The following is a 21,869-nucleotide window of genomic DNA, read 5'->3' as shown; positions in this document are numbered from 1 at the left end:
CCATATGCGAGGCAAATGCCCTACCTGCTGTACTAGTGCTCCAAGCCCTATAACAGAACTTCTTATGGATTCAAGTGAAGTTATTTTTCAATTCTGTGGTTGCGTGTGGTCCTGTGATTGTGTGTGCATTTGGTATAGATAATAAAGACAATTAAAGGAAGTCTTAGAGCCCCATGTGCTTTACTTGCTATCTTATATTCAATAGTAGTTTATACAGAAAGGAGAGATTCAAGTGTTCATGGAGACCAAAAAATTATATTGTATAAGGACTTTCTTTCCAGTTATTTTTGTCATCCATTCATGATCCCGCTCAATATGGGCAATCACAGAGAATTTCATAATGTACATGTGATGGGACAGTTATGAGAAGATCCAGTCAGTCAAGCTTCTCCTTGCTAACTTAGGGAGTTCATCACATTTTGCAAAGGAGGCCTAGACCGTCTCTTTGAACACCCGACTATAGGTCACGTGATTGTCTGTGGCCAGGGCATTTTTCAGACACTGCCAGAAGTAGGGGTAAGCCTGTGGGTTTGTTGGCCACTCCAGGACAGAGCTCCCACAGAGCCTCTTTCGGAGCTGAAAGAACTTGGACTTCTGAAGAGGCTTCTCAAGGAATATTAAGATAATTACATCCACTTTTTCATCCATCAGCCTCTGATGGGACAAGTAAAATGCGATCTTGAAATTCTCAGTTTTTGCATATTTGTCTGTCAGCACAAACACAGTCTTTTTGCTGAGCTGTATGCTGTGGGAAAGGTTTTCCAGAACAGGCTGCCCTGGTAACCAGTCCCTTTCCTCAAGACACAAATTAAAATGTTTCTCTCTTGGATCTTCCAGTTTAGCCACCAGCTCATCTAAAACCCATTCTGTCACAGCTGGGTCTTTAGTGTCATACACAATAAAAGCATCATAGCAAGAATTCAGTGATGGTAGGCGCCGATATCCTTTAATTTTGGCCTTCCAGAAATGGTAACTATACCACACGTCCCAGAAATAGAGGTGGCTTGCTGTCATAACTATCATCAGAGAGGTAACTGTCAATATTGAAAATGAAAACAAAATCAAGTTAGTCAGATCTAACTCACAAGTATACAGATTCAGAGAGACCACACTCTGGCCTTTGTGTGCTCCTGGTCCTGAACAAGTCACATCTGTAGCCAAGTAAGGAATAGTTACTTCCGTGTGGTTAATCCACCAGACAAACCACACAGCATCACAGGTGCACAAAAACCGATTATGGTGCAGAAACAATATATCCAGCTTGTTGAGGATATTTTCTGGAAAGCTTGTCTTCTGGATAATCTGGATTTTATTTGAACTTAGGTCTAGATACCGCAACTGGAAAGCATCTTGTAGAAAATACTTTGTCAGATACCTGATTTGATTATTCTTAAGAATAAGTTTTTTAAGGACGCTGGAACAGTTGGATAATCTCTCAGGGAGAGTTCTCAGCTGGTTGTAGCTGAGGTCCAAAGTTTCTAGATTCTTCAGATACTGGAGTTTTTCCCAACTGAAAGATTTGAATCTATTTTTGGCCAAGGAGAGAGTCTTTAGGTTTGGAGGCATACCATAAAAAACTCCAGAAGGCAGGAAGCTCAAGGAATTCTCAGAGATATCTAATACCTCCAACTGTATCAAATTCTTGAATAATTTGAAGTATCGGGTATCACCGTCTCTCCATAAAACATTCAGATTATTTCCTCTGAATTCCAGTGTCTTAAGAGATTCACTCTCCATGGTCGTGCTGGTGGAGGTAGAGATGCCATTATTATTCATCAGCAGCTTCTTCAGATGTTTCAAGTTCTTGGTAAAGTTAAGCATATGAGTAATTCCTTCTGATAGAAAATAATGGCTGTTGCTACTTATATCCAGAACTTCCAGCTTCTGTAACTCTTCAAATGCCCTTGAACTGAGTAAATCAAGTCGGTTGTTAGAAAAATCCAAGTATTTCAACTCTGATAAGTGCTGAAATTCAGTGCCATTAAGAGCTTGACCGATGCTATTTCCTGACAAGTTTAGACACTTGAGGAAAGAAAGTTGCTTAAAATCAGAGGACTTAATAAAAAACAAATTATTTCTACTTAAGTCTAAAGTTTGACCATACTGGTAACAGTCTTCATCAAAAGAAAAAGGAGTCTCTTTGGTTTTGAATCTGCAACTCCTTGCATACTCATCATATCTGAAATAATGCATTGTCTCAAGGGACTGGGCCCCATGGCCCACTACAGAAGTTCTTGTATTAGAGCAGGAGCTAAGTTCACTTGAATCTCCGGAAGGTGATATTTTATTCATGGAAAGATCTATGACTTTCAATGTTTTAAATTGTTTAAGCACGCTTAAGTCAGCGATTTTTATGAAGTTAGTACCAAGGTCAAGAACTTCAAGATTGGAAAGATCCCGTAAAGGTGCAAGGTTCTGGCTGCTTAGTTCCTTAAAGATGTAGCCTTTGATCCGCAGAACTTTCAGGTTTTTTAATGAAGAAAAGGCTTCTGAAAGATTTATAAAGGCATGGTAGATTTGCATTTCAAAATTGAAAGACAAATCCAATTGGACGAGGTTGTGAAGTTTATACAAAAACTTGGCATCCCCGATTTCTTTGGCCAAGAAGTTTTGGGAAAGATCTAGCTCCCTAAGTTTCCCCAGCTTCTGAAACCATCTCTGGGGCACATACTGAAGAGAATTACTATGTAGCCGTAAAACTCGTAGTTCTGTCAATGCATCGAAAGCATTTTCATGAATCTTGAGGGGAGAGTTATTCTCACAGGGTGTACAAGGATATGGAGCATTGTAACAGCGAGGACAGTTACCACTTAGGTCAAGAATCTGCAGTTGAGAAATGTTTTTAAAATCGTCTTCATGGATTTTTGCAATCATGTTGTTGTAAAGATAAAGTTCCGTTAAAGTAGATGGCAAAGCAGTAGGGACAGCTGTGATGTTATTATCTTTTAAGGAAAGCAATTTCAAATGCTTCATACCTAGGAAAGCATCTTTTTCAATGTTATACGAAACATTACAAGGATTGCGATAATAACAGTTTTGGCCCAGGTAGAGTCTTTCTATGTTGGCCAGTTCTGTTAGATTCTCTTTCGCAATCATATAGATGTTGTTGGCCTCAAGGCTCAGCAGCTGAAGGCTGGAGGGAATATCCTGAGGTATTTCTAGAAGCTGATTTCCATCCAGGTAAAGGGCCTTTAAATGAGTGAGCCCACTAAAGCTTCCTGGTTTAATCTGCAGCCTTCTCAGGCAAACTTGGTCTTTTGGCCCCAGTCGAGTAGGTACGCAGTTGCATCTGAAATCAATCTCTATCAGATTGTCCAGCCGTTGAAAGGAGACTGGAGAGATTTCTGGGATGTGGTTAATGGTGAGGGTGAGGTTAGTGGTGTTGGCAGGAATACCTCCAGGAATTTCCGTCAAATGTTTGTCTGTGCAATCTACGGTTACCTGGGCCATTTCCAAGTTCCGAGTTACATCACAGGGCAGAGTTTTGGGAAACCATCGAGCTCCACCAAGTTGAGAAATCAGGACCGTGTTAATCAGGATGAGAACTGGTTTCTTCCTTGTCCACATTGCGAGCGCCTGTGAGTATAAGAAAGAACAAATGATCATTTAAGAATCAAAGTGGAGCCAGAGGGATAGCACAGCAGATTTGTCTTGCACGCAGCCAACCCAGGTTCGATTCCCAGAATCTCATATAGTCCCCCAAGCACTGCCAGGACTAATTCCTGAGTGCAGAGCCAGGAGTGACCTCTGAGCATCACTGGGTGTGACCCAAAAAAGAAAAAAATCAAAGTGGAAATTTGGTACCTCTCATTTGGTACCTTTGAATTAATTATTTTCATTTAATTTTGTTAGTTTTGAGGAGTGGATTTTTTTTGAGGAGTGGATTTTGGATGGCACCTGACTCTGTGCTCACTGGTAGTGCTGGGGAACCATGTGTGTTGTAGGGGTACTATATCTCTCCAGAGGCCCGGACCACATTTTAAAAGAAACAATTCAGGCCCTGTTATTAACCCTTGAAGCAGAACTTCCCACCCCATGGCTGTATTTGTCTATGATCGAGGTTCATAATAATTTGGTTATGTCTCTAGCTTTCTGCATCTTAGCTTTAATTTCAAAGATTTTAAGGCAGTAGAAGAATTTTCTGATTCACTCTTAATTATAATGCTGCAGTGGGAGAAACATCAATTAGCTATCAAAGTCTGAAATGTGGAGGAAGGAAAGCTAAAACGAAAATATGTCTAGGAAGAATAAAACATACTTGTGTGTACCAGGAAGGTGAGTTCTATTCCAAGGGGAACCAAAATGGACAAAGGGAAAGTCATGAACCAATGCTCTTTTTTTTTTTTTGCTTTTTGGGTTACACCTGGCAATGCATATGGGTTACTCCTGGCTCTGCACTCAGAAATTACTCCTGGCGGTGCTCATGGGTCCATATGGGATGCTGGGAATCAAATCTGGGCTGGCTGCATGTAAGGCAAATGCCCTACCCGCTGTGCTATCGCTCCAGCCCCACCAATGCTCTCTTTTGATTATATGCCTTGAACTAAGGAGAGACCCTGGAAAGAATTAGGAGGACCTTTTAATTAATTAAAGAAGTTAAAATCATGAAAAGCTTGAGCAATCACCAAAATGAGTGTTGCATGTTTTCTGAGCTTAAGTATTTTTGTGTATGGGACGAACGAAGATTCTAAAAGAAAGGAAATATCGTTATAGAAAATTATTTGCTCATAACTGTTCAATAACTGACTTTTCTTCCTAATTCTCTGATGTGTTAAGTCTGACTCTGTAGCATTTGCCAGTTTCCACGGTGTCAATACTCCCACTATGGTCCTGTTTTGGCCTACCAGTGTGATATTGATACAGAATTGTGAGCTGAGATGTGTAATCACACTGGCAAGCCTGTATAAGCTCTGTGTAGCCAACTACTGACAGATTTGAGTAAATGGATGTATCGCATGCACACAGAGACCTATTAAAATTAGAATTAAAAGCTAATCAAGAAATCTCTTTCCTTCTTTAATTCTTAAGTTTTCCTTGCACCTGTCTCCTTTTCTTTTTCTACCACATCATCTCCTCACTCCAGTTAGTGGACAGGATTATCTAAACTACTGCAATAGACTCCAGACTGGTTAGAGAGATAGTGTAGCAGGCAGAGCACTGGTCTTCCATGTGGCCAACCCAGGTTTGATCCCTGGTACCACACATTGTACCCAGAGCACTGCCAGGAGTGATCCCGAAGCCCTGAGTAAGGAGTAAGCTCTCAGTACTGCAAACACAAACTGTTCTAGCTGATTCCCTTTCTCTACACTTCACTCATTGGATGGCTCGAGCATTGTTTCCAAACCTGAGTCTGATCAAGTGGGACAACTTTCTATTAACTTTGGGTGAAATTCAAATCTTTAGCATCATGAACATTATGACTCAAGTCTACCTCTTTCTGACCTTGAACCATCTTTCCCCTTCTTTGACCACACAGGAGACATTGGGCCTGTTTTCTTTTATGCATTCAAGTCACTCTTGCTCACTTTGCTGTTACCTCTTCTTCAAATTGTCTTTTTTCCTTCTTCACAAATGCAGGCCATTGGCATCATCTAGGTCATAGTCATTGTCTTAGATATTTGATGCCCACTTAAGTGACACAACCTTATTCTCAAAGATGTTTTCTCTGACTAACTTTTCTAAGTGCCCTCCTACTTAATTAATGATGGAAAACCTCTGGTCTTGCATAACTTCTAAAATAATGATGACTGGCAATGTTACATTGCATTTGAACAAAAGAGCGAATGTTTGCATACATGAGTAAAATAATCAGTGCATGAAAAAAGAATAAAATAAAGTGAACTAGTTCAAAACACGCTCTCCCTGTCCTGGGTTTCTTCAGGCGATACCTACAAACTTCCCAGGGATCCTATCTTTGGAACCAGGGTCTGTGCTCAGAAGACCTGAAGATGTGTCATACACAGAAACAACAGTATCGGACATATTAAGGATATAGAGACCTTCCTGAACCAAGACAATGGGCTAAGGGCAGAAAATTCCCCCAAATTTCCTGAGTAGGAATTGTGTCAAGTAGCTGACAAGAGAGGATTTATCAAAATATATTGGAATTCCATTTATTCATATTTATTATTTCCTTTGACAAATATTTATTGAATACCTTCTAGAGGCAGCAAATGCATGGTGTCTGCCTTCAAGGAGCTAGTGGAAATGAGAAATAATATCACTATCACTATATCACTATCATCCCGTTATTTATTGATTGCTCATGAGGGCACCAGTAATGTCTTCATTCATCCCTGTCGAGTGCCAGTGCAGCCCAACGGCATCTGCTTGCTCCAGGAATACGAAGAGCATGTTATTGTTGTTACTGTTACTGTTTTGGGCGTATCAGATACGTCACGGGTAGCTTGCCAGGCTCTCCGAGAGGGACGGAGGCTTTTGGGGCGGCCTCTATGCATCCTTAGGGGTGTTCCCAGACTACCAAAAGCAAGCTTTTTGTCAGCTGGCATGTTGTAACAATCCGCACGCTGACAAACATGCACTGCATCTCTGGGCAGCACCTGGGACATCTGCAGCCTCGGGTTGATCTCCTTGAGGTTGATGGAATGTGCCCGGAGGTTGTTGAGCAGCTGGCAGAGCAGGACCCCGTTGCGGAGGGTCTGTGCCAGGTCAAACACCCACGCCGAGACCCAGGTCACCCGGTCACCAGCAGGCAGCACCCTGTAGTGGATGAGCCACTGCGTGCACCGCTGCCTCGGCTCCATGCCTGACGGCTCTGCAACTCGGCCTGGCCACAGTCCCTCTGTGGCCAGCGATATCCAGCAGGGGTCACATGCAGAGTTCCCTGCCTGGCGTGTTGAGCCATGTGATGTCTAAGGCGAGATGGTGAGCCGGGTTCGGGAGAGCGCGAGGGGTTCAGGTGGCGTCAGTGCCATCTTGAATCATTTAACAATGTATATTTATTATATATAATTTATTAATAGAACATATAATATATAATATATTATATGTTGATATATTATATATTAATATGATATGTATTTAAAATCCAATGTGAAAGCACCATTGACTTTTTCTGGACAAGATTCTGACGGTGCATATGTGTAGCTTAACTGTGTGTTGATTTTTTTTTCCTGGGGGTATTTTCTGATGCTCCCAATTCTTTTGGTTATCCATAAAGTCTGGAGATTGTCATATATCTCCCAGTATCTTTTTTTCAATTTTTCTCCTCTCAGAGAGATACAATCTCCTTTCGTAGCTGGGCATATGCTACTCTTAGAAAATATATTTCTCAGTCTTCTTGGCAGCGAAGCATGGCCGTGCAACTAAGTGTTACACAATGCGAGAGGAAGTGAGAAGGGCAGTTTCTGGGTCTTGTTCTTAAATGACTGTTTCCCTTCCTCCTATCTACTTCCATCTGGCGTCTAATAAGGACGGCATAGGTAGATATGATGAAAGATACCAAGGAGGAGAAATGTTTACTAGGAATGGGAAGATGCAAGCGAATCCAGGTCCTTGTGTGACCTCAGAGAGCTGAGTGGAAGTAATGGAAATGATAACGTTGTCAAGCTAAGTCAGTTTAATTGGATTTTATATTGTACCAATGACAATTTCATCTTGACCAGTGTAGAATGCAGAACTTAGGAATAAATTGCTGACCATGAAAGAATCTAAATCATGAAACTGGTTCTCTCAGGCTACAGGCAAGAAAGATTCAGATGTGGGAGGCTGGAAAGCTTGTGGCCATGTTATGCCATCACAAAGGACTTGCTGCAAGATTCACTTGTGTTTTTTTCCCATTTTATTGTTCCACTTTTATTGAAATATTATTGACATATATCATTGAATTCATGTAAGGTGTACAACATAATGATTTGATATTTGTATGCATTGGGAAATACATTGATCATCACAGAAATCTAGTTAACATTCATCAGCACATAGCTCCAAATTTCCTTCTCAAAATAAACACTTTTATTTTGTGATCAAATGCCCACAAGAGCTTTTTGTTAAAAAAATATTGATGCACACTAGTTTATAACATTATATGGGCTTTAGCTATAAACAAGACACAACATCTGTATATACTGCGTCCTGTTAACCACTAAAGTTTAATTTCCTCCTTTACTGTACAAGTCACTACTTTTGCCTAACTCAGCCTCCCCTTTCCCTCTTGCTTTCTGGTAACCATCACTTTAGTCTTAGTAATGAGAAAATTTTGGGTTTTTTTCAAACTTAAAAGAACTGCACTATCATAGTTGAGAATATTATGGTTTTTCAAGAGTTTAGTTTCACACTTCTATATGTGTGATGCTTCTTCTACTACCAAAATGGCTCTGTCTTCATTTTTCCCACACCCTTTCCCTCTCATGCAACAACCACTGTAGTTTTCACTGGCATAGGAATTAGTTTTGGTCTTGTTGTTTTTAACCAGTTTATTAACTTTAATTATTTAGGGTTTATATATGAGTGAAACTCTCCAATTTCATTATTAAGTCTTTTACTTAATAATGGGAACTTGTAAGATCTACTCTTAGCAACTTTCAAGTCTGTACAAGAGAGTGTTGTAAACTATATTACATTCCCTGCATGCCAGCCAGCTGTGACTTTACTCTTAAGAAAAATGGTTTGGCAGCCTTCATAATGATGATGGGTGTTGACGGCTTCATACTGTTTATAGCAGTCTTCTGAGTCAAATGAGCCAGTCGGCAAGCAGGATGGGAAGAAATGTAGCTCTCCTAAGTGAGGTTTTCCCTTCCTGTAGCCTGAACTCTAAAGTATAGACTTCTTTCATTTGGGGACTGTCAGGTTTGACCAGTCAACTGCCGTACCCCAAAGTAAAGCAGCTAATAGAGTGTAAGTAGCAGTCTTCAGGGAAAATAAGCCTATGCGCTCATGCGTTCCCCAAGCATTTTTCTCATGAAAAGAGTCTTTTCTTGTAGACACATTAAGCTGGTCCACTCTTGAAATCAGATCCATAGTGCTGCTTTCCCCAGGACTCATTCAGTTTCTGGGGAGTTGAGAGAATACAGACTCTTTAGACTGGCTCATGCTATTCTAGTGTGATAGTCAGCCACATGTGGCTATTCAAATTTAAATTAATTAAAATTTAAAACAATGACTATTTTCATTTCTTAGTCACACCGATCATATTTCAAGCACTCAAATACCAGGTGAATTCCCAACTAATGAACTACACTGACGGGAGAATTTTCATCTATGTGGAAACTTCTATTAGATATACTGTTCTAGACTAGATTTTGGCAAGCTTGTTCTATAAAGGGTCAGATAGTGAAATATTATGTAGGTACTTAAACAAACATTAAACATAAAAGCACGCTTAATTAGACATTTCAAATGTAACTAAAATGGGATGAACTGCTTTTAGCTGGCATGCCCTACAGAAACAAATGACAAGATAGACTGAACCACAGGTGAGAGATTGCAGACTCATGGTCAAGACAGAACTGTGACTATATTCAACAGATGCATGGAATTAATGCTAAGCAAATTCAGTCCAGGTACCAAATAGTATACCATAAACGACCTGCACACACTGTGAATCCACTCACGTGGTTCAAATTTCAGTCCAGACCATTTAACAAGTCCTGTCATCCTCATTTCAGTTGAGTTGATTCAGAGCTGACACTCAGCCTCTGTGCTAGCCTACATTTCCAGAAGTCTATGTCAGCTCATCCCTCTCTCCCTTGAGAGAGTGAGCACACTTAGGTCCACAACCTTGACTTTATATGTACTCTATCACTTCCTTCATTTCTTTCCCACACCAGGAGCTATCAGGAGTTATTCATGGCTCTGCACTCAGGATCACTTCTGGCAGTGCTCAGGGGACCGGATGTGATGCTGAGGCTTCAGATCGGGGCCTTGCCATAAGCAAGGGCGGTAAGTACCTTACCTCCTTTACTATTCCTTTAGCTCAGCCACATTCTTTTTAAGGGCACATAGGGTATTCCACTATTCGTGCTTTCCTGTTTGTAACCATTCCCTCCAAACTGATAGATTGTCATTAAGTTCTTCCCATCATCTTATGATCTCAGCGCGTTAATAAAAGGAATAGTTATCTGAAGACTTAGAATGTCTATTATTGTGCAGTAACTGGGTTTTTTCCTCTCTGTGGAATCTCTCGGCAGTTGATGATTGTTTGCAGCTTTGTGTAGGCATTTCTGCAACAATAGCATCCCAGAAACCAAACAACAAGTGAAAAACAGCCAAACAAAAACTTAAAACTTTGATTTGATGGTTACATAATATTCTATATAATGGATGTCCCATATTCCATGATTAACTACTCCTTCCCTAGAACAGGACATGAGATCATCTCTGTGCCTTATTGTGTGACTGTTTTCAATAGCTTTCTACATCCCTGATAATTTCTTGAAGGGTTTCCAGAAATGAAACTTCTAGATTTCCATATCAAAATATCTGACATAGTTCTTGGTGGGGTTGGATTTTTTTCTTGTTAAGTTCTACCAGTGTCTCATATATCTTTGATTATTAACCTCTTATCAGATGGGTGTTGGGTCAATAATTGAACAGAAACTCCCTCAAACAAGAAATGCAAATGGCTAAAAGGCACATGAAAAAATGCTCTACACCTCTAATTATCAGAAAGATGTAAATCAAAACAATAATGATATATCACCTCACACCACAGAGACTGGCACACTTTTTTTAAGAACAAGAACAACCAGTGCAGGGAGAAATCCTCATTCATTGTTTTGTTGGGAATGTGGACTGATCCAGACACTTTGGAAAACAATATGGGCATTCCTCCAAAAGCTAGAAATTGAGCTTTCATAAAACTCAGAAATACTGCTTCTGGGAATATGCCCTGGTGGCCCAAAAACACACAGTTGAAATTCCATCTACACGCCTATGTTCATTGTAGCACTATTCACAATAGCTAGAATCTGAAAACAACTCGAGTGCCTGAGAACAGGCAATTGGATACAGAAGCTATGGTATTTCTATACAACAGAATATTATACAGCCAACAGGGAAAATGATTTCATGAAATTCACTTATAAATGAATGGACATGGAGAGTATCATGCTCAGTGAAATGAGTCAGAAGAAGAGGGGCAGACAGAGAATGATTACACTCACCTGTAAGATATGAAAAAACACAGTATGAGGCTAATACCCAAGGACAGGAGAAACAAGGGCTGGGAGGACTGGTACAGTGTTGGAAGCTTTCCACAGGTGGGGGTGGTGGGGTGGGAGGGCAGCTAGGATCCAGAAGGGACTACTATGACAGTACTAGTTGGAAATACTCTGGACAAGAACTGAGTGCTGACAGTAGTTAAAGGGATATACATGATAACCTTTCAGTACCTGTAGTGCAAACTATAATTTGCACTGGGAAATTATAGTTTGTATAATATACAAAATATACTGTATAGTATACAGAAGGAAAGAGAGAGTGAGAGCGAGAGCAAGAGAGAGAGTGAGCGAGTGAGAGCGAGAGAGTGAGAGAGAGAGAGAGAAGAAAAGTGTCCCCCTGCCATAGAGGCGGGATACTGGGGACATTGGTGGTGGGAAATATACACTGGTGAAGGGATGGCTGTTGGAATACTGTATGACTGAACCCGATCATGAACAAGTTTGTAACTGTGTATCTCAAGGTGATTCAATTTAAATAGAAAACACCTGACATATCAATAAGCTACTCATAAGATTGCATAATCTTAGCAATTTTTTTGCCTTTTGTATTCCTTCTTTTGAAATTTATTTTCCTGTCTTATGAAAGTCATACCAATTTCCTCCCTTTTCACTAATTAGTAAGATTAGCATAACAAGATCCAGAAGTACATTCCAGGGTGCCACTGCTGGGTCCTAGCCCCCAGTCTCAGCCTGAACGGGGACAGGAGCCTTCCCTCCACCCTCACCCTGCAGATTGGCTTCCCAGTGCTGTCAGACCCCTTCCCCAGAAACCACTGCCCTGGAAATGTCCCAGTTTACCCCAACTCCATGATAAGCAGGTACATCTCTCAGTGCTGCTGCTAGCCCCCGGCCTCCAGCCTCTGCCTAAACTGGAACAGGAGCCCTTTCCCGCCACCCCCGCCCTGCATATGGCTCTTTAGCACTGTCTGCTCCATCCCCACCCCAGACTGCCCCTTTGGACACACCTCAGTTGCCAGTAGCCCCAGTGGCCACACTCAAGATAATGTATCTGTGTGACAATATCCCTTCCTTCAACCCCACTACCACCCAGGCTGGGGGGTAATGGAAGGTTCTCAATTCAGTCCCAGGAAACTTACACAGCAACAGTGATATCTAAACTGAACTAACTAGACCTAAACATCTTTGTCCACTGAAATGCCATCTCAGGACACCAGAATAGTTAGAAAAGAGATCTTAAACAGTATCCCCTAAAAACAAGTTATAGCAATGTAAAGGGCTCTCAGAGAGCCCGACAAGCTACTGAGAGTATTCCGTCCACACGGCAGAGCCTGGCAAGCTCGCTGTGGCGTATTCGATATGCCATAAACAGTAACAACAAGTCTCACAATGGGGACGTTACTGGTGCCCGCTCGAGCAAATTGATGAGCAATGGGATGGCAGTGATACAGTGACAGCATAAGCAAAGCCATGCTCACTGTCTGCCTCTTGGCTAGATCTAGAAAGACCAGAGAGGTCTACAGCATTAGAGGGGCCTATTACTTCTGGTGCCAGGCTGCCCAGCAAGGTAAGATCACTCAGATCTTTAATCTCTCAAAGTTCCAGCTCCTTATCTGTCCCTCAGCTGTTTTGAAGTTGGAGGACTTACAGACATCAAGCCCTTAGCGTACTACCTGACTCAGGTGGTCAATGGAATTGCACCGTCTTTATTACTCTGAGTTCCACTGCGCTAACTTTCAAGGGCAAACACAGATGTGAAATGGGTTTGCATCTGCATTTCTAGGAAATGAAACTAAAAGCAGGGTGCTCTTTGTGATACAGTCCCTGCTCCCCCACCCCCACCATGGTTAGTTAACTCTTCACTAGAACCTTGACACTCACATTCAGACTAGAAATCAGAGTTCGTTCTTGCTGAATCCACTCCATGTGGTGTTTAATCTGGCCAACAAGATAATTTCAAGAAAAGACCACTGGTGTTTTCCTTTGATTAGTTTTTTTGTGTGCCTAATAACCCATACCACTGACAAAGGACCGGATATGTGAGTTTTGTAATAGCCCTGCAAGGCAACAGGAGGAGTATTAGAATGGTCAGTTTTGAGTCAGAGGAATTGAGCTTCAGATGGCTTGGGGGTAGACCCCAGGTCCACCGTCTAGTGACTGGCATAGCTGATGCTGAAAAGGACTCTTCCTGTAATCAAACTTTAGCCAAGGGCCTCTAAGCAGCCTCTGACCTTTGGGCTGGGGTGTTCATCTGCCCAGTTTAAGCAACAGTCCCAAAGACCCAGTTTATCAAATAGCTGATCCAAGAACTCATCCCCAGCACCGCCTAGGTGATAGCTGCTCTCCCTGGCCAGCTTCCAGCCAGCATCCTGTGGAGTCGGTGGGGCCAGAGTTCCCCACACTTCAGTTTCCACTTAGTAATTTTCCACCCACTGCCACTGTCACTTGGGTCCTTGGCTACAAAGCCCGGCCTAACCATGCTCAATTTGGAACCGAGCCCAGTTTCACACTGAGGTCCCCTTCTTAGTATTCCAGCAGTTCTGGAAAAAGATGTTCTTACTGTGCTGACCATTGTCCAGTTCTGCTTTCCTCTGACAGCATGCAAGCCAGGGTTTCCGACAGCCCTGCTCTGATGTGAGCCTCAATAGTCCACACCATGTATGGGACAATGTACAAAGGAACGTCAATGGTTTGCATGGCTTGAAAGCCAGAAATAGAGGATGATGAAGTTAGATCCATAGAAGCTATTTCTCAAGTTCAAACATCCACTCTTGGCCGCTACCACATGCAGGACCTTGGATATGAAATCTGAAATCTGATTTGAATCTAAAATGAATCTGAAATCTGAAATGAATCTCAAATACCCCGTGATAAATGTTGGTTACGAAATACTGTGAAGTCGCCTCTCCCTCCAAATATTATCAAAGGATTGATTCTTAAGCATCTCTGTTAGCTGATTTTGGTTCTTCCCCCAAAGCTTAGAGATTATACATTTTAGGAGTCCCTTCATTGTTCTTACCATGTTTAGTTTTCTTCCAGAAGGAAACACAAAAGTTTGGTTGAAGAGTATATAGCATGAGAGGCATCAAGCTCAGACTGAGATAACCCAATAGCATCAACTAAGATAAAGAAAAAAGATCTGACTTTACATTTCAAAGATGACAAAGTACTGTAGCTTAAAACATATTGGAAACAGCTTCAAAAGGTACTCTTTAAAACCCCCATAAGTAAATAGTAAGTACTTCCTCAAAGCAATAAAGACTAGAAGCAGAAAACCATTTCTTTCAGTCTTATTCTTCAAAGAACTGACATCTTAGACTGACAAAATTCTTCTTTAGATTCCTAGAAAAAAATTTGCATGACATTTGTATTGTTTCTTCTCTCCTCCCCCTTCATTGAGAACTAGTTAATTCCCTTAAATTCTCCCAATTTGACCCAATGTTTGAAATACCTTTCTGGGTCGCATGAACTTATTCAGTGTCTGGAGTCTTCTATAATGAAGAGAGGGGCTGGAGGAAGCTGCCCGTCCTGGAGTTTCCAAGTATAAAGATAAGACTGGGGGTGGGAGTGAGGTATGGGGAGGAGCAAAATTATTTGTCTGTCTAGACATGTGATTTGCAGAGAAGTTCAGGTTCCTCTTATTTCTGTCTTGTCTAAATTCAAACAACTTGGTAGATGCAATTTTTTTATACACACATAACGTGTAGAAGAATTTCTCAACCTCAGCACTATTGACATTTTAGTTCATATAATCCTCTGTCACATTGCAAGATGTATAATTGTATCTCCAACCTACACCCACTACATACCAACCACACTGCCTCTTCCACTTATGAAAATCAGATGTCTCCAGGCATCTCAAAATAACTCCTGTGCAGTGAAATTTCACCAGGTTGAGAACCACTGTTGGATAAATAGCTGAGAGACAAGTGTTATTTTGTCTCCTCTGCCTTAGGACCAGCTGAAGGGGACAAGCCAATTCTGGTGTCTCAGTGTGGGCTCAGTGCCAAACAGTGGGATTACAGAGTAGTTTTCTCCAGAGAACAGCAGTCTTGAGTCTTGAGCATAAAAGCCATCCATTTGGCTTTTATGAAGTGTCTGTTCTGTACTAGACTCTATCATGGCAGCTGCTTATTGCCCACTTCCTGCTCCTTGGGACCTGCCAGCCCCAAGAGAAACACTGGTAAACTGCCATCATCAATATCGTAAATCATGGTGCCTAAAATCGAGTATAAAAACCCAAACACCAGTTATGGAAGCTAGACTTCATTGTGGGGAAGACCCCAGTTCCATGGGGCATATATGGGAGGGGCACCCCTCTACCCCAGTCCTGAAGGCAGGAATGGAGAGAAGAAAGGGGAACAGGAAGGAGATGGGAAGGAAGGGAGAGAGACAGGGAGAGAGACAGGGAGGTGCTGAGCCTGGGTGCATGAACGACTCTTGGAGATGAGAAGGTGCTAGTAGAGCTGTGGCCTCCACTGGAACTGAGCCAGGGGCAGTGGGAAGAAGTTTGGGGGAGAGGAGAAGACTAGAGAAAGACCAGAGTGGGCAGCCAGGCTCAGATGGGCCCCTCAAATCAGGGGGCATCTCAAGCTTTGAGAATATTGGCGACCAGGGCTGGAGCGATAGTATAGTGGGTAGGGCATTTGTCTTGCATGCCATATATGTATATGACCTATTTACAGGCAAAGGCAGAAATCACGTTAAGGATGGGACACCTTTATTTACCTTGTGCAAAAGTGCCATGCTGTGCTGGGAGGCCTGGAAGCTTCTGGAGGGGTTATGCTTTCATACATGCCAGTGACTTGATTGTGTCTGGAAGGCACCTTTGAGGGATTTCAGCTGGCAAGTGATATAAATAGATTGGAGCTTTAAAAAAGCACTTAAAAATGATTGACAATTTCTTTTATTTTAATACTTTTCAGCTCCCCTCCCTGCCTCTCTTTTGCTCTTTCCATTGCAGTAATCAGACATCTCACACACACCTGGCTGCAGTACATGGGTCCCATGTGTATGCAGTGTTGGGAGACCCCAGTAGCAGAATCGCTGAGACTTCCCTTATCTCTTCCTCCCCAGTACTGGGGATCGAATTCATGGCCCAACACCTGCAAGGCAGCTGATTTTGCCACCAAGTCATTCTGGTCCACAGAAAGCCCACTCCTGACCGAGAATGGAGCAGAACGTCTAAAATATTTCCAACTCGTGATTCCTCTTCACCCAAGAAATACCACAGGAACCTATGCTGCCAGAAACACCTCAGACTCATTACGCAGTTGCTCTTGAACTCAGTTTTTTTTTTTAATTTTATTGAATCACCATGTGGAGGGTTACATAGTTCTCAGGATTATGTCAGTTATACAATACTCAAACACCCTTCCCTTCACCAGTGCCCATCTTCCATCACCAACCCCCCCCCAGTATACCTGCCGCCGCCTCCCACCTCCCCAGTCCCCACCCTTGTAAGTGATAAGTTTCACTTCATTTACGCTTTATCTCAATTACATTCCATGTTTCAACACACAACTCACTACCGTTGTTGGGGTTTCCCCCCAAAAAGAAAAAGACAGTCCTATTGCCAAGGAGGCATTTGATAGTTCTCCATTGCTAAGAATATAGAGATATTAAGTCCTGCTGTTTGTTACATAACTTTTCTTTTTCCCCTTTGCCCCGCGCCACCGAGTTCACACCTATTTAGTAATTGCCACGCTGCCTGACAAAGGGAAAAAACCCGAAAAGGATGGTTATTTCCCGTCATCAGCAGGCGTGGGGCTCTGGCTTAGTTGATAGACTAGTAGAGTGTCTGCAAGATGTTTCTGGAACCGAAGGTCTTGCGCTGGTATCGGCTCCGGCTCGAGATTCCACCAGCGTCCCACTGTTCCATGTACATAATTTTTCCCCTTATATCCCATTCCCACACCACCAGGTCTGTTTGCTTAATGGACATCACACTATGGTTGATGCCACGCCGCGTTTCTTCCCGAGAAAGAAGAAAATTTCTTCTCAGCCGGCGTGGGGATATAGCTTAGTTCAGTCTAGAGAGATGGCTACCACTTTGATTGCCTTCAATATTTCAGCAACAGACTTACTATTCTTGTTAGGATCTCCCACAAAAGTCCGACCCATTAAAAAGGAACCATTACATATTGCTGATGCTAAGATGACATTAGGTCGCGCGGCCACGCGGTTTTGGGTTTCTGTATAAAGTCCAGGGAAAGTACAACCAGAAATAACATCACTACAAACTTTTACCCTTTTATGGTGCTCATAAGATGGAGAAACCTAGAGAGAGGCTCGGCGTCTCCATTTTGCGCTCAGAAAGCCGCGGACCCTGCGCTGTGCTCGGGAGGAAGGGGTTGAGAGAGAGAGGTTAAAAGAATTGTGGGATGCCCGGTTCCCACTGTTTCAGCCTGCCGTGGGTTCTCCGATCCCATGCCGGAATTAGTTCAGTGGGCTGCTTGGAGTCCAAGGGCGCTTTCTTGGTCTCTTCCATCATGCTCGCTCCACAGCAGGGTCCAAAGGGCTTGAACTCAGTTTTGATGCTTGCCCATTCAGGTATTTTGTGACCCACAGTTTTAGAAACCAGTGCATAGAGAAAGGCAAGCCAGGAAGGAGACAACCTTCTTAGTCTCACAAAATAAACAAAACATGGGGTTCAGAAGGAAAGCTCTGGAACTCTGGAAAGGTAGGAGGATTCCAGAAGCTTTTCTAAAGTACTAGCACCTGATGATAAGGTGTTGGAAGAGGAGGATGAGAAGTGAGGGGCCTTTGAGCCCTGCATTCCCGGGAGAATTTGGGAGGTTGAGAGGAATAAAATATTTAAAATTCGACTTCAGAAACAGGCGTTTTAATGCAAGGTATAGGCCACTGTATTTTTAAATTTAGACTTCAATGACAATGTAAAGTTCAAGTCTCTCTCTCCTGAGTTCCACAGCTTGGTTTAATACCAAGACCGTTCTTTCCAGTATACTGTTCCTTGCCATATCCTCGGACCACAAGGTCATAACATTGGGACCTAGTAAGGCCTGGCAGGGTATGCCCTGCCACCTGAGTCCCAGATTTCTCCTATGATAAGTGTGCCATTGGACTGATCCAGTGCCCAGTTTATCAAATTAAGCAAATGTTTTATTTACATAAGGGCAAGGTAGAGATTAGTAAAGATAGAATTGTTCTTATTGACCCTATCCCTTTCTTGATTCTCGTGTTAGAATAAAACCAGTTCTAGGCAGGAGAGATAGTACAGTGTTAAAGTGTTTGCATTGCACACAGCCAACCTCGGGTTCAATTCCCAGCATGAGAGAGAGAGAGAGAGAGAGAACCCAGTTTCCACAGTTTCATGATTAAATAGGAATGTCATAGGTGAAAGTTTAGGGGAAGGGGGAAAGAATAGAATTTAGTTAACTTTTAGGATTATTTGCTTAACCCTTGTACAAAATCCAAAATGCTTGAGAGACATCCTTCCTTAGTAAGTAGGTTCAACCCAGTTGAATTTTTCTGGATCTTTCCCCTGAGCCCTGATGCAGGTTTAGAGTCAATGTTACCCAGAGAAATGTGGGAAAAACGAGGGATAGGTTGGGATACATAATCTGGTTTCTTAAACTGTGTAACTGACTGAATGTGGGGGTTGTGAAAGTTTGGCAACAGTGAAAGGTTCCTGAACACACAGTGACCACAAATTAATTCAATCAGGTCCCGAGGACTTTCTGGCAGTGTCTGCATTTCTTGGGAGAAATGGGGTCATGAGCAGAAACAGTTTAAGGAATTCTGGTATGGGACTTACCTTCCACATGGCCTGTCAATCACTTAGCTGTTGTACTCTTAGCACCATAGAAAGAAATCGGGTTTTAGAGTCAGGCAGACCTGAATTCAAATCTTAACTATTCTCTGCATGACCATGGGCAAGCTGACCTCTAAGCCTAATTATCCTTGGCTATAAAAGCCTTGCCTGTATCACAAGGCTCTTACGTGTCCATTTGTTGTCCATTCTCAATGAAGCCAAGCGCAGCACCTGTATTTTTGAAGAATATTTATTTATTGAGAAAGACCATATCATAGTAGTGGAGATTCTGGGATGCGTTCTCTCTAAACTGACAGGCATAGGTGGCTCACTCATAAATTGCCAGTTAATAAATCACCCTAAATTCTCAAAACTAAGTGCCTAGACCAGAGAGATAGTATAGCAGGTGAGGTGCTTGCCTTACATGCAGCAGAAGTCCTGGATCCAGTCCCTGGCACTAAGTGGTCCTCTACACGTTGCCTGGTGTTACCCTGAGTATAGAGTCAGGAGTAGCCGTTGAGTTTCACTGGCTGTAGTCCTCAGACCCAAACCAAACAAACACTCCTGTGTGGCTTAAAACATGAGTCATTTGTCACAGTGGTGCGATTGTGATGGCCGAATAGACTTGCTGGAGGACCTGTTGGCTTTTCGTCGGGGATAGGCCAGACTGCGTGGCTGCCACAGTGGTCTCTGGGTTCCCAGAGGGGGAAACGGAGATGCTACTTGTGATCTGGGCGCAGAAATGCCACAACAGCACTTTCACTTTGTTCCCTGTTCACCTGTCACCAGGCCAACAAGTGATGTCAACAGGGAGACTGGGAAAGGCCAAAACAGCTGAGCCCTGGAGCCAGACACTAGCGGGGAGCCTGGTATGAGGAACCCAGACAGACCTGCCGGAGCTGACTTGAAGTCAGGAGAGTGAGCACCGGGCGGAGGGCTCAGTGGCCAAGAGACGAAGGGCAGAGGGATGGCGGAGCCTATCTGCTGCTTAACGGAAGCACCAGGTCCAGCACAGAGTGAGACAGAATTGATCCTTATTTCTTTTCTTCGGAAACAGCAGAAGGTAGAGATAAGTTTGGTTGAAGACAGTCATTAGATGGAAATCTAATTAAACTGAAGTTTTACTATACAAGTCTCAAATTTGCAGGGGGGAAACCTCTCACTGGATTACATGTTACATGATTATAACATTCTGCAGACTTCATATATATAATGTATAATATATATTATATATAAGAATCTTTCAGAATTTTATAATATGTGTATATATATATGTGTGTACATATGTGTATACATGCATATATATCCATATATAGTCTCCTCTGTAAGAAAATGCTGGATATCAGCCTCTACTAGAACAGAATTTAATGGCAACTTGTACACAGGCTTCAGTTTCACTTTTTGTCAAAAACAAAAGTTGATATATAAAAATAGATATAGGGACCCCGCGTCAGGCTGTTGCATTTGGGGCACTCCAGAGTGGAGGCCCCTCCCCACCCCAAGGGACCCAGCTCAGGCAGCTGAAAAGCTCCAGAACTCCACCACCGCAGTGCTCACAGCTGCCCTCCATACGCTTGGGCTGAGCCTCACCCATGAGTAACCTATTCCTGGACCACACAGCCCCGAATCTCATACCTCACAAGACTCATATTCCAGGGGCTGGAGTGTAGGGCACAGCGGGTAGGGCGTTTAAGTTGTGTGTGGCCAACCTGGGTTCGATTTCCAGCATCCCATATGGTCTCTCGAACACTGCCAGGAGTAATTCCCGAGTGCATGAAACAGGAGTAACCCCTGTGCATCACCGGGTGTGACCCAAAAAGCAAAACCAAAAAAAAAAAACAACAAAAAGGCCACCCCCCATATTCCAAGAGTAGCACACCACATTTATGGGGTTTAAAGTAGAAGGCACCAATCTTAGAGGAAAATATATTTTTACAGATATATGTAATATGCCCACAAGGCTCAACTTTTAACATGTTAGTAATCTCTTATAGAAGGGTTTAATAGTCCCTGGGTGAAATGCAACAATCTTCACACACTTTCCTCCAAGGAAACTTTTTTGGAGCATTTTCAGAGGTTTATTCATAACAAACAATACAAAACATACTATTTCAGTTCTGCTTTGGGGCAGGGGTTGGGGTTCTGGATGGAAACATCTGAAATATGGTGGTGGGAAGGTGTGATGGTGGTGGGATTGTTTTTGAATACTAAATGTAATCAAATATTGTGAACTACTTTAAAAAAGAAAATTAAATAAAAAATAGATATAAACAAGGTTATCATATATAGGTAAATGACCAGTGTTATTTACATTAAAAATACTACATTGCATACTTTAAGGAATAAAATACCATCATAATTCCACTTTAACTTTAAAGGTGAAAACTGCAGTTACACAAATAAAGCTTGCCAACCCTGATTTTCCTTGCATTTAGTAAAGAAATAATACACAGGCTTTTCTCATTTATGTGTTTCCTTCCATACCCGGCCATTAATCTAAGTGTCACATAGAGTAAAACATTTTACTCACAAAATAACTTTTGGATGTAATATGCTCTTAAACTGTTAAACTGTATATTAAACTGTATATTAAACTAAAGATAGGAACAAATTAACATCTAGAAAGGTTTAATGAAAATTCTGAAAAGATCTCAAGAATGGTAGTTCTTCAAATATAAAAAAAACCCTTTTGGACAGAGATTAGCACACATCCAAAAGAACAAAAGCAACCGCTGTTGGAGAGGATGTGGGGAGAAAGGGACCCTTCTTCACTGCTGGTGGGAATGCCGACTGGTTCAGCCTTTCTGGAAAACAATTTGGACGATTCTCAAAAAATTAGATATTGAATTCCCATTTGACCCAGCAATACCACTGCTGGGAATATATCCCAGAGAGGCAAAAAAGTACAATCGAAACAACATCTGCACATGTATTTTCATTGCAGCACTGTTTACAAT

General features: G+C 42.2%; 1 protein-coding gene across 1 annotated transcript; it reads right to left on the bottom strand.

Moving 5' to 3' along the window:
- Positions 1-245: 245 nt before the first annotated feature.
- TLR7 (toll like receptor 7) lies at positions 246-14,644 on the bottom strand. The gene is made up of 2 exons (XM_004612185.2): positions 14,590-14,644; positions 246-3,576 (listed from the first exon to the last, which is right to left on the bottom strand). Exons 1-2 carry the CDS (start codon positions 14,602-14,604, stop codon positions 433-435), a joined length of 3,159 nt encoding a protein of 1,052 aa, XP_004612242.2. The 5' UTR covers positions 14,605-14,644; the 3' UTR covers positions 246-432.
- Between the last annotated feature and the right edge of the window lie 7,225 nt (positions 14,645-21,869).

This window comes from Sorex araneus, chromosome X (genome assembly GCF_027595985.1).
Source record: "Sorex araneus isolate mSorAra2 chromosome X, mSorAra2.pri, whole genome shotgun sequence".
NCBI classification, from domain to species: domain Eukaryota; kingdom Metazoa; phylum Chordata; class Mammalia; order Eulipotyphla; family Soricidae; genus Sorex; species Sorex araneus.
The sequence above is the reverse complement of the archived record's forward strand: the minus strand, read 5'-3'. Positions and strand labels throughout refer to the sequence as shown.